Source organism: Erpetoichthys calabaricus, chromosome 9 (assembly GCF_900747795.2).
Source record: "Erpetoichthys calabaricus chromosome 9, fErpCal1.3, whole genome shotgun sequence".
In the NCBI taxonomy this organism is placed as follows: Eukaryota; Metazoa; Chordata; class Cladistia; order Polypteriformes; family Polypteridae; genus Erpetoichthys; species Erpetoichthys calabaricus.
Window position 1 is genome coordinate 59650839 of NC_041402.2, and position 13155 is coordinate 59663993.

General features: G+C 35.3%; 1 protein-coding gene across 1 annotated transcript in view; it reads left to right on the forward strand.

The window, feature by feature from the left end:
- The first annotated feature begins 741 nt into the window (after positions 1–741).
- The window catches only part of mylk3 (myosin light chain kinase 3), an 83834-nt gene continuing 71420 nt past the window's right edge, over positions 742–13155 (forward strand). The window contains exon 1 of the mRNA XM_028809655.2: positions 742–1033. Within this exon, the coding sequence (XP_028665488.2) occupies positions 803–1033 (231 nt within the window). The 5' untranslated portion in view covers positions 742–802. The remainder of the gene's footprint in view (positions 1034–13155) is intronic.

Consider the following 13155-nt stretch of genomic DNA (forward strand, 5'->3'; position numbering starts at 1 on the left):
TAAATAAAGCAACCATGAACCTTGCTTTTTTACTGAAAACTTTAATGTATTGAAATATCTGCAGCCTTCTGATCTTGGTAGTCAATTCCTAATTTCTTATTGTATTTGTTCTTTTCATTACTTGCTCAGTTTGTCCTTTTCTACAGTTATCCTGTAATATTGTAAGGCTGCATGGCTTTCTACAGTAGCAGAGAAAACAAGGCCACAAATTAGCAGGGGACCAGTGTAATTCTTCAACGTGAGATCCTACTGCTAAGAACAACAAGCAGGAACCTTAGTGACTTTTTCTTCAGACTGATCATGGGCTCACAGATGTAGTTACTCTAGGGACTCTTAGCTGCTTTCATGAGGTAATTGCCTTGAAATTACTAAGAACAACCCTAAGCCAGAAGTAAACTCAGCTTTGACCAAGAAATAAGTCAGCATCATTGTTTCTTCGTAATGGCAGTTCACTAATGGAACCAAATTAGTAAAATAAATATTAATTTTAAAAATGAAAGCACATTCTTCCTGGAAGCATTGTAATGCCCTTCTGTTGATCAAATTTACTCATTTCTCTTAACATGCAAGGTTGAAGTATTTGTTTACTCCACACTTGAAGAAACACCTACCAAAGAATTTTCCACACAATAGAACAAAATTAGTGCTATTTATAGTCTCTTTCTCTCTCTCTGTCTCTGTCTCTCATATTTCCTAAATACCTGATGTAATCTATAGCAGCTGTTATCTTTTTACAGGAAGTGGCTAAGCAATGTATTTTGCAGTGGTGCAGCACTAGTGATATCAGAATGGGATATTATGAATGCTTACTGAAGTGGCTGATAAGATACAATGTCTGCCTTACATCACACTGTTTAAGTTCCAGCACAATTACTTACTCATCTGGCCTACTTTTTCCATTGCTTTGTATGAAGGCAGTGAACGACAAAACAGTAAAAATGCTAGAAATAGAATAATGGGGACATCTTTCTATCGATCTCTTCTGCTACGTACAGGTGGATTCAGTGTATCAGAATACATACAAAGGTTTGCGGTAAGTTGTTTTTTTTATTTTATTTGTTATGTAGATTTGTTTTTTGTTCAAAAATTCTACAGAAACTATTATGCATACCACACTGTTTTATTTATATATATATATATCAAAGAGAATTTTATATGATAAGCAGTAGCTATTATTTTAAAAATAAGTTAACAGGAAGAAGAAAGGTCCGCCAGAAAGTTTTTTCTCTTTAATTTATAACATTAGTTAATTATGAAAATAGGATATGTACTGTCAGGTCATTGTACGTCACTCCAAATTACAGTCAGTTCCCATAGACATTACTAATAGAAAATCATTTCCATTACATTGTGTTCTTCACCCACACATGTTATTTGTTATTGAGTGATTTTATTTAAGAGAGTTTGTTTTCTGCTTTATATAACACTGTTATCAGTATTTTGTGTTAACTGAATAAATTGATGCAAAATTAAGTGTGATTTAAAAGGAACACTTCTAACAGTTGAACTCTAATTTTTATTTATGACCTTCTTCATGTAAAATCCTAAAGTGCAATTCTTTTGCAATTTTATAAATAAATTATTTGACTGTTATTGTTTGTGGCAACCTGTAAGCAAAAAAGTTGATTGTCTACAACAATGTCTACTTAATCACGTTATATTTTCCATTCGTTTAGTTGGTACAATTCAGAGTTGACCTCTAACCCCTCTTCTTTATGGTTCTTTCCTATTAAACTATATACTACTACAGTAATCTGAATTTTATTTTAGGTTCTGTTACCAAAACTATTCATTTTAAAACTTTCATATCCTAATCAGGATCATAAGTGAAGTAAGTACCATGAGGCTTTTTCTACAGCAACAGGTGAACAGGGCATATGTTCCTGCAAGGCGTATCTGTTCATTACAAGACACACACACACACACTCCTGTTACAATCACAGTAGAGGAAATCAATCTGGACTGTGTGTGAGAAAGACCACACAAGTACACAGAAAACATACACATGCAATATATCCAAATCCAAAATCAAACCTGACAATTATGACCTGCAAGGCAGCATTGCAAACTGATACACCACTATGCTACACAAATTCAGATTTTTAGTTAGATGGACTTTTTAAATAGATATTTAAATATTTAATACAAGAGACGTTCAAAAAGTTTCTGCACTTTTTTTTAAACTCTATTCATTAAGAATTTCAAAAACAAATTCTTTTATACTGTACTATACAAATTCTTTTATTCTTCTATACTATTACTTTTATACATAGTCACCTTCGTTTGCGATGCAATTTTCCCTGCGTCATACCAACCTTTTAATGCCCAATTACTATTCCTCCTGCCTTTATCGTTTCCAACGAAAATATAAAAGTGCAGAAACCTTTTGAATGTCCCTCATATATTATAAAAGCATATATACACTATGCAACAACTATAAAACCAAATCTCTTGTAATTGATAGATGGCACAATGGTGATATAGTTAGTGCTGTGACCTTATGGGTCTGGTGCCCTAGGTCTAAATTCTACATCCATGAGTCTGATTGGAATTTGCATGTACTTCAAAATTCTATTTGTTTTTTTTCTGGTTAGTCTAGCTTTCCTTTATCCTCTATCCTATACTGGATTAAGAATATTCTAAATTGGCATTAGGGGTCCCTTAATACTGCTGTTATAAGGATAGGCTTTGGCAGCCCCCCCCCCCCCCCAACCCGTTATGGGATTATGCAGATTTAAGAATGTTAGACTTTATTATCTGTGTAATAGGATTTAGTGCATACTGTTTCTTACTGTTAATAGTTAAGCCTTCCTTCATACTATTCCTCATTGGTATTTTATTCTTGGTTCCAAAAAGAACAATGCCACATTAAATATGTTCAAATAAAAAAAAGGTTTTGTCAAGTATAATATTGTACAATAATTTCATTCTGTTTTGTAAAAACAAGAAATGTTGAACTATAACTTAAATGTTTATGCCAGCATTGCCATTACATTATAGAAATGAAAAACAGAAGCAATTATTAAACTGCCCTCTTATGATGCATAACAGCAGTGCTGACAATTATAATAACTGTGTAATACACAGTACCAAAAACTGTTTGACCACCTTGTAAAACACTTTACAATGCTACAATGTATTGATAAACTGTAATGTTCTAAGGAAAAATACTTTCATAATGTATTTAGTATTAAAATATATTTCTTCGCAGTTAAAACTATTGCATTGTTATTAGTCTAGCATTTATTTCCATCATGTAAAAGTAGACAGATTACTATACTCTTAATGAATAACTCTTACTGTTCTGATGGGGTTAGAATTCTATACTTTCTTTCATCTGGGTTTTTTATATACTATATACAATGGGGGAAATAAGTATTTGATCCCCTACTGAATTTGTATGTTTGCTCACTTACAAAGAAATGAACAGTCTCTAATTTTTATGGTAGTTTCATTTTAATGGTGAGAGACAGAATATCAACAAAAAATCCAGAAAAAATACATTACATAAAAGTTATAAATTGATTTGCATGTCATTGAGTGAAATAAGTATTTGATCCCCCTACAACCCAGGCAGAATTCTGCCTCCAACAGATTGGCTGTGTGCCCCTGTGGCACACATATTGCAATCAATCAATCAATTACAGTTACTCCTGGTCTCAACTCCTTATGTGTATAAAGCACACAGATTCAAATGAAACTACCGTAAAAGTTATGGACTGTTCATTTCTTTGTAAGTGAGCAAACTTACAAATTCAGCAGGAGATTGAATACTTATTTCCCCCACTGTATGTTTACTATGTCCAAACTATTAAACTCATCCTTGCCACATACAGTTTAAATTGTTTTTGTTAACTTGTGAGGCATTCATGGAAAATGAACATTTATTTTATTGTGATTTTTTTTTTGTTGCATTCAAAGACACATATACAAATAAATGGGTATGTAGGTGAAACCACGGAGTGCCAAACCCCCAGACACAATTGTACCACAACAGTCCCAATTCAACTATAGTACTTTTACAATACTTTCATATAGGCTTCATTTATTAAACATAACAGCACAACTGTTTCTCTTCTTTTCTCTTTCTTCACCTCCACTCCTTCCTCCACACCCGACTCCAGCTTCCCTGAATTGAGTGGAGGGCTCTCTTTTAAATCCGGACCCTGGAGTACTTCTGATGCTTAATCTGTTGCCCCTTGGAAGAACAGACCACCACAGTCCCTGTATTATTACTGTCCAAGAGCTTGTCCTGGTGGCCCCCAGAGAACCCGGCAGGGCAGGCCCATGGGACCACAACTCCCATGTTGCCCTGCAGGAATCTACACTGGGATATGCCAGACAGGATGTTGCCACCCAGTCTACTGTGCTGACATTCCTGGTTCCTGACTCCATCCCAGGTGTCAGTCCCGTTGTAGCTGCTGTAACATCCTTCCTCCTCCAGGTCTTGGCATGGAAAGGAGATTGATTATACAGTATGTATACAGTATATATGTATATAGTATATGAAATGTTGATATGGTAAAAATTCTGTTATGTAGCTGGCTCATTTCCTAAATATTAGTCAGTAAACATTAAATTGCTTAATATACAGTAAAACATGTTTTCTGTCTGTATGGGGCACTTGTTGCATTAAGTATAATTTTTTTCCTTCAATGTGTCAATTTTAACTTTCATTACATATTGAAATTCTACTTTTAAAGTGGAATAAGTGTGACTGTTTATTTGATAATACTTATATTTTTATGCCTTTTATTTTGAGCTTACACTAGATAATTTCAGCTTCACAATAATAACAGTAATGCCCACTTTACTATGCTGGGTGTGTAGCTTTCAAACCTCTTATCTGTTTGTCTTTTATTCTACCGCTGCTTGGATTGATTGACTTAGTAGCTCTGGTGTTGATTTCACTGTTGTCTTTGGTCATATATCTGTTAATTATTAGTATAAGTCAAATTAATAGCTTAATATTAGAATTTATCAACATTAAGTCAGCTACACCTGCTTTTCTTTCTGATCTATTTATGTTAGATCACTCTCTAATAAGCCATTTATCTTGAGTAAATTATTAAAATTATTATTTAAGCCAAATTTGATTTTACTTTTTTAGCATACAGACATACAGTAGTTAAAGCTTGGGGATAACTGTCACAGGAGTCTCTTAATCTTACTGACCATTTCTCAGCCCAAAATAGACAGTAGTGGTAAGGGTTTAATTATTGTTGGTAGCCATTGCTTTAAATGCAGATCCATAAAAGTATGAGACATTTTAAGTTTTAAGGTCTTTTTATTTAGTACAGTAATCCCTCCTCCATCGTGGGGGTTGCGTTCCAGAGCCACCCGCGAAATAAGAAAATCCGCGAAGTAGAAACCATATGTTTATATGGTTATTTTTATATTGTCATGCTTGGATCACAGATTTGCGCAGAAACACAGGAGGTTGTAAAGAGACAGGAACGTTATTCAAACACTGCAAACAAACATTTGTCTCTTTTTCAAAAGTTTAAACTGTGCTCCATGACAAGACAGAGATGACAGTTCCGTCTCACAATTAAAAGAATGCAAACATATCTTCCTCTTCAAAGGAGCAAACAAATCAATAGTGCTGTTTGGCTTGTAAGTATGCGAAGCACCGCCGGTACAAAGCTGTTGAAGGCGGCAGCTCACACCCCCTCCGTCAGGAGCAGAGATAGAGAGAGAGAGAGAAAAACAAAGTCAAAAATCAATACGTGCCCTTCGAGCTTTTAAGTATGCGAAGCACTGTGCAGCATACTTAAAAGCTGCACACAGAAGGTAGCAAAGTGAAGATAATCTTTCAGCATTTTTAGACGAGCGTCCGTATCGTCTAGGTGTGCGAACAGCCCCCCTGCTCAATCCCTCTACGTCAGGATCACAGATAGTCAGCTCAAGAGAGAGACAGAGAAAAGTAAGTTGGGTAGCTTCTCAGCCATCTGCCAATAGCGTCCCTTGTATGAAATCAACTGGGCAAACCAACTGAGGAAGCATGTACCAGAAATTAAAAGACCCATTGTCCTCAGAAATCCGCGAACCAGCAAAAAATCCGCGATATATATTTAAATATGCTTACATATAAAATCCGCGATGGAGTGAAGCCGCGAAAGGCGAAGCGCGATATAGCGAGGGATTACTGTATAGTCAATTTATTTAGTATTGGTGTTGCTATCTACTGCTCTCCCAAATCCAACATGGGTTTCTTGAGTAATTTACCTTTAAACAGCTCATAACATTGGTAATACATTAGATCTGGTGCTTACATATGATGTATTTCCTTCCTTAGTCTTGTGGATCTTTTTGTGTTGGATCATTCCTGTATTGTATTTATAATTGTCATTTTAACTGTCACCTTTAATCAGACTCATATGGTACTTTTCATCTTGATAAATATACTGTCTTTATATTTGCATCTATACTTTCAGTGAATGAAGACATATTACAGTTTTCTAATGTTAATTGATTAGTAAACTATTTTATCTGTCTCTACTCATCCACTCTAGATGCAGTGGCACCCATAAAATTCATAAATAAATGTAATAAAAGTGTTTGCTTAGATTAGCGAAAATATTCTCAATCTTTAAAGATAATGTAGGTCAAATATTGGTGATGATAATAGGATTTCAGTCTCACCCTCTATTAATGAACGTGTTAATGACATTATTCAACAAGCTGGTTAAGAAAAAGAGAGCCAAATATTTTTCTAATTAAATTATTACCAATAAGTATAGTCTTTTTTGTTTAATATAGTTAATTGCCTTCTAAATCCAGTCAGTTTTTACCTATGTGAATTCCCTACTAAAGAATGTGTTGTTTTAATTCATTGTCACTGATAAGACTGAGAGTATCAAATCTTTTCAAGGAGCATCCTGTCTAAACCACTTTGCGTTAATTCATTTTCTGCTTATTTCAATGAACGATTTAAAGATTAGGTCGGAATCTTAAAACCTTCTTCCAGCCCTGTTGAGGCTGTGCAGCTCAAATTTGAGTTAATAAAGTGCTATATGTAATATCTTCATATATGCTGTCCATTATTGATCATTCCCTGTCTTCTAGCAGTATCCCTAAATGTTTTAAGACATCATATGTTTAGCCTCTTTTTATCTATTGGCAAATTTTGAAGTTATCTTCTATCTCAAAAATCCTGAAAAAATTCTCTCTTTAATCTTTATAAAACATCAAATTTAAAAAATAAATTATCTTTTTTAAATATCACACTTATAATTCTATTTTTCCAGTTACTAGTCTTCTTGCTGTAATAGTGCTCTGCCTTGCAGTAATAAGACCAGGGTTCATATCCCAGGTCTTCTCTGCATGGAGTTTGCATGTTCTTCCTGTGTCTGTGTGGGTTTCCTCCCACAGTCTAAAGTCAGGCAGGTTTGGTGAATTGGTATTGCTAAATTGGCCGTGGGTTGTAATTTGTGTGTGTGGTTGACCTGCAATGGACTGGCGACCTGTTCAGGGTTTGTTTGTGCTTTGTGCGCTGTGCTAGATGATATAATCTCCTGTGAACCTGGTCTTCATTAAGCAGATTAAAAAGTGACATGTCATAATGATATATTAATGAATGCTGAAGGAGGTAACTGTTCTTTGCTTGTATTAATTTACCTGAGTACCACAATAGATCACTGCATATTAATTGATAGATTACAGGATTAGGTTGTTATACTGGCAACTTGCCTTGTAATGGTTCACATGTTAATGACAAATTACAGGATTTTTGTGGCAGTTGGGGATTACATTTCCTTTTCTTCTTTGTTAACTTGTGAAGTACTCCAGTTTTCAATCCTAGGACCAATCCTTTTCTCCTTAAACATGCTTCTTCTTTGGTGACATAATAGATACAACATCTCCTTCTTCCACAAGTCCAATATCACTTAATTACATCTTTCAGTGAAGCAACTACTTGGCAGATATTAAGGTCTGGCTGACTCAGAATTTTCTTCAAGTAAACTCAGACAAGTAAGATATTGTCATACTACTCCCACATCACTTGCATAGTCAAATTAGGTCATCTCTTGGCCCAATGTCAAAGAACGATAGATCTGTTATGAAGAAACTGGGCGTTGTGTTTGATTCTTGTCCAAATTTTGAAAAAACACATAAAATGTTATGTAGCCATGTTTTTATCACCTTAAAAATCTCAAAGACCAGAAGATCAGATCTGAATTTTACAGATACAACAATCATTATGCACTCTTTAGTGTCTTCATGCCTGGACACCTGCAGTGGTCTCTTAACCATGTCTTATTGAGAAAGCTCCATATGGTACCAAATACTGAGGCCAGAATTGTACTTAAAACCAAGCAGAGTGAACACCTCACTTCTGTTTTACCATATCGTTGCAGGTTTTAGTCTGGTTCAGGCACGTTTGTAAGATTTTAGTGATGGTCTGGCCATTGATTCCATGTGTAAATTATTAGCTCCTCATGTACCTTAGCTAGTTTAAAGACTAAATGGAACTGTACTTTTGTGGTTAGAGCACTTCAGCTCTTCAATGACTTGCTGGAGGAATTTATGCTTAATGAATCTGTGTCTTGTTTTGAATCTCTTTTTTTACTGTAACCTACTTTTATCTTGTTTTTTATATATTTCTTTTATACTTGTATTTATTTTATTTACTGTTTTTACTTGCCCCTTAGATTACATACTTGTGATTTTTTTTATCTATTATTGTATACATTTAATTATTATTATTGGGGGCCAGCTAAATATATAGTATTTAAAAGTCAAATAATTAACTCTGTTGTGATGTTAGTTTTTGCAGTTTCAGCTGACATGCTAGAGTTCAACAGTTTCACACACGCACACGCACACACACACACACACACACACACACACAAACATACATATGGGTTGATCTAACCACCGGAGTCAGTAGAGGGCAAACAACTAGCCAAGTCCACTGGAGAAACGTTTGTGGTACAAAGACTGGAAATCCCAGTTACATACCAGTCCTTCCATAGCCTTTGAACAGTACAGCAAAATATGTTTTTGGGGAAAGGAAGTGAATGAATATTTTTTCTCGTATACAGTAACACTGGACAGGATGCCAGTTTATTACAGAGAACGCACAGCTATTTTTAACCAGTTTAGAGCCAACGGTTGACTTAACATGCATGTCTTTGGAATATGAAAATACCTTAATATAACCCTACACAGACATGATGAGAAAATGTAAACACTACACTCTGAGAGCGACTTGAACAGGAATGTTACAAATGCCAAGGGAGCTATACCAATAAGCCACCATCAGGGGCAATGCATGTTTGCCTTGACAACAATGAGCTTTGGTCACTGATCCCCGTCTTCCTGTTCCACATACTTTACATTGTGTGACTATAAAATGTTTTTAATTTCAAGCAGCAATTACCTGACTATTTTGGGTGCATGCAAAACATTTGCTATTTTAAAGTTTATATTGTGATTTTTGTTCTATTGCTGGTACCTTGTTCAGGGATTGTTCTGCCTTGCGTCTAATGCTTGTTGGGATTTCCTCTAGTTTCCCTGTGACCCTAACCCTGGATAAGCCCGTTAGGAAAATAAACGGATGGATGGATGCCTATACACATTTAACAAAGCTATACACGTAATGTCTTCTGAAAACTGCACAGCTATTCCATAAATGTGGAGCACGCATGTCTGGCATTCCTCAGTTAATGTCAGGAGATAAAGATAGATGTTTGTAGGTAACACATTGTAACCTTTCATTTCCTGTCTCAAAAGCAGTCACATATGGAAATTGGGACAGGTGGTAGTTTCAAGTGAAAAATGAACTCTTCATTTAGTCTGAAACAGATATTGAAATATTTTTCAAAGGTCAAGATAGAAATTTGTTCATCATGAAAACAGTTGAACAAAACAAAAGCAATTGTTTATAGATACTAAAATAAATAAATAAATAAACAGAGCAGGCAGAGATGCAGTAGATAATGATACAGCCTCACAGCTCTAGGCAACTACGTTCAGATCCCAACCTAGTTACTGTCAGTGTAGTGTTGTCACATTCCCCTCAGGTCCGCAATGCAAACACACGCATGCTTGTATAATTGGTTATTGTAAATCATCCCAGCCGGAGTATAAATTGTGTATGTGAATATACTCTGTAATTGGATCGGGACTCTGTGCAGATTTAGAACTTGCCTAATGCTTAGAATAATTGGTCTGGTAAATATCAGTATCAGGTAAAGAAATGCAATCTGTAGCAAATCATGTGCAGCCTTAAGTTACTGAAGTAATTCTGCTCTAGCTTCTTATGAGTTAGTAACATAATTTAGTGGATTAAAAATGTGCTGAATGTCCATCTAGAATCACAGATGCCTCATACTTAGTGTTTCCCTAACCTAAAGGGACACCAGGGCATTTTAAATGTGGGATGGAGCTTTCTTGGGCATCACTAGGTGTAAAGCAAGAAACAGTCGTGTACAGGGCCTGTCCATCATGCTCATGCTTAACATTCACACTCACAAAGGACTTATTTGGAATTACCAGTGAACCAAACCAGCACATCTTTGAGAATGTTATGATTTCTAGTTTAAAAACCTTTTTATGAACAGTTACCATTTGTTTTTTTTTTATTATAAAGTGACTTCTTGCCCATTTTGTTACTGATTAGTGCTCTGTTTTTTCTTGTAGCTTTATATATTTAATATTATTATGAAACACATTTTCAATCTGAAATAATATCACTAAAACCTTTAGAAATCTAACACATATACTGAAGATGTGCTGGAAACCACTAAATTAATGGTATCCTCTTTTTATCTCTCACCTCTTGGGCTCAGATTAGAAATAGATCTTACAGTGTTTTATATGAATCTGTTACATGACTGCAGGGCCCATCTTCACACCACAGCACAGCTGCAGCCTAGATGTAACTGGAAACACAGACAGTAAATGATTGTGTTTCTTGCAACACAAGTTCTTGCAATTATTGAACTGGATTAAATAAAGCTAGACTCCACACCTCAAATATGGGACAGAGCAGCGGTTAAGAAATTCATATTTTTATATCCGATTGTTGGTAGCATCATTCATTTCATGCATATGTTAAATCAAGCTAGCTGTTTCAGTTTTACATGCATTTGTTTAGTGGACTATTTCATCCGAAGTGAGCTAAAATTATTAACTTGACAACAGATAGCAAACTCTCTTAATCTAATTCAGGGTTGTTGGCAAGACATATTCATGCACACTCCTATGTGGGGCCAGTTTGGATCTGCCAGTTAACCTAACACTAATGACTTTTAGGGAAATGCACACAGACATGTTTTATTAGGCTCCACAGATAGAGGGAATAGGTGAGGGTTTTAAGCCTAGAATGTTGGATCCATAAAGTAGTAGTACCAATCACTGTGCCATTGTGCACTGTGTTGCTGCACCTTTACACGCTTAAATTAGTATTTCTTTTTATCTCAGCACTATTTACCGTACATCCAACACAATGCTCATTTTTTTCTTTTTCATTCTTTTTTTTTTGTTTTAACTGATTCTCTAAGTCAGGGTGAACACTCATGACATTAAATTGCATATTATGTTTACACATTGTATGTACTTCAGTGCACATGTAGTTTCATTTAGGTCACAAATTGATTATTGTACAAAACAACACCTATCCAAACATCTAACATACTTATTTAGAAATGGGGGCCAGAGCAACAACAGTGTTGTCTCATTGTGTGCATCAGTCTCCATGCCTTGTTTAAAAGTTTCTTGTCAGTGCTGTTTCCATGTGCAAAGCAGGAGCCAAGTTGCAAAATTTCCTAGGTGATACATGGAACCTTTGGAAAAAGGGTAGTGGAAAATGAAAGAGGAACCAAGCTTAGCCTTATTTTGCCTGAATCCAGATCCTAATGGAACTATATATATATATCACACTTCTTTACAGCGCCTCATTTTAGTAGTTTGTTCTTTGACATATAATCATGTTTTCACTTTCTCCTGCTCTTTTTACATTACCAAATGCATCTATGAGTAACACAACTAAATACGTTATTATGTTTAAATTCCCTTTTTATGTCATTTTAATTAATTTCTAATTATTATTCTTTGTTAATGTTGTTATTTATGTGTACTCTTAATATAACTACTGTATGTATTTTTTCCATTTTTGTTAATTACTTGGTTTCTGCCATGTCTCTTGTATTTTGTGGGTGGTTCCCCAAGAGGCATGGCTACTGCTTCCAGCCCTGAAAAGTCACATGGGAATTGCAGTCCTTCTGTGGTATATTAGTATACTCTTGGAGGTTGGTGTTTCTGTTTTGCTATTGCACTTTCTTTCTCTTTGTTTCTCTTGGATGTTTTGACCTTCTTGCCATATTTTTTGATGACTCTATTTGGGCTGTGTGTTGAAACTCTGCTTGTGAATTTTTTGGAAACTCCTTTTGTACCTTTCTGCCCTTTAAGATTTCTTGGTTACAGAGCAGTTTTGAAAGTAAATCTTTTATTTATACAGATTCTAGGTTTGAGCTATTTAGTCTTGTAGGCAAGGTTTTCCAGTCATCTGTTCTTTAGTTGGGTGTTTTTGATATAAATGGAACATTTAAGAATATACTTTATCTTTAATTTGGAAGCACATTTTGGCTTTGGTGTAGGCAAAGCCAATCATTCTTGTTTGATCTCATGTTGCCTTTGTGTGCTACCCTAGAGGCAGACCAGTAGAGATTCTGGCCTGCTTTCTTGACCATTTTGGAGGCTTTACACCACTTTGGCAATTTCGTGTGAGCAGATCACGACAATGTTCATCTCCAAATTAACAGAACGATCCATTAAAACCCAAAAGATTGAACCTCCAAAGAGGTGATACATTGTGGTGGAAGGATAACTTGGGTTTGATGTCATCTGACATATGCAAAATCATTTTAAAACAAGTTAGCAAGCCAATAATTCAAATCCAGAAACCAGACAAAGATGTAGTTTGAAAACACTGGGCAAAAAATCCTCACATTATAAAGAAACCTGTGTTAAAAGTACAAACAATAACGTTACAAACACTGGAAATGTCAATAATGCAAGACAGCCAGTAGTATTCCAAGGGCCTGCCAAAATGCAGCTGGTTGACAGCATAGTTGTCATTGCTTAGGTTGATGGGGTGTGACAGAGAGAAAGTCATCCCACCACACTTGCTTCTTTTTCTGGAAAAAA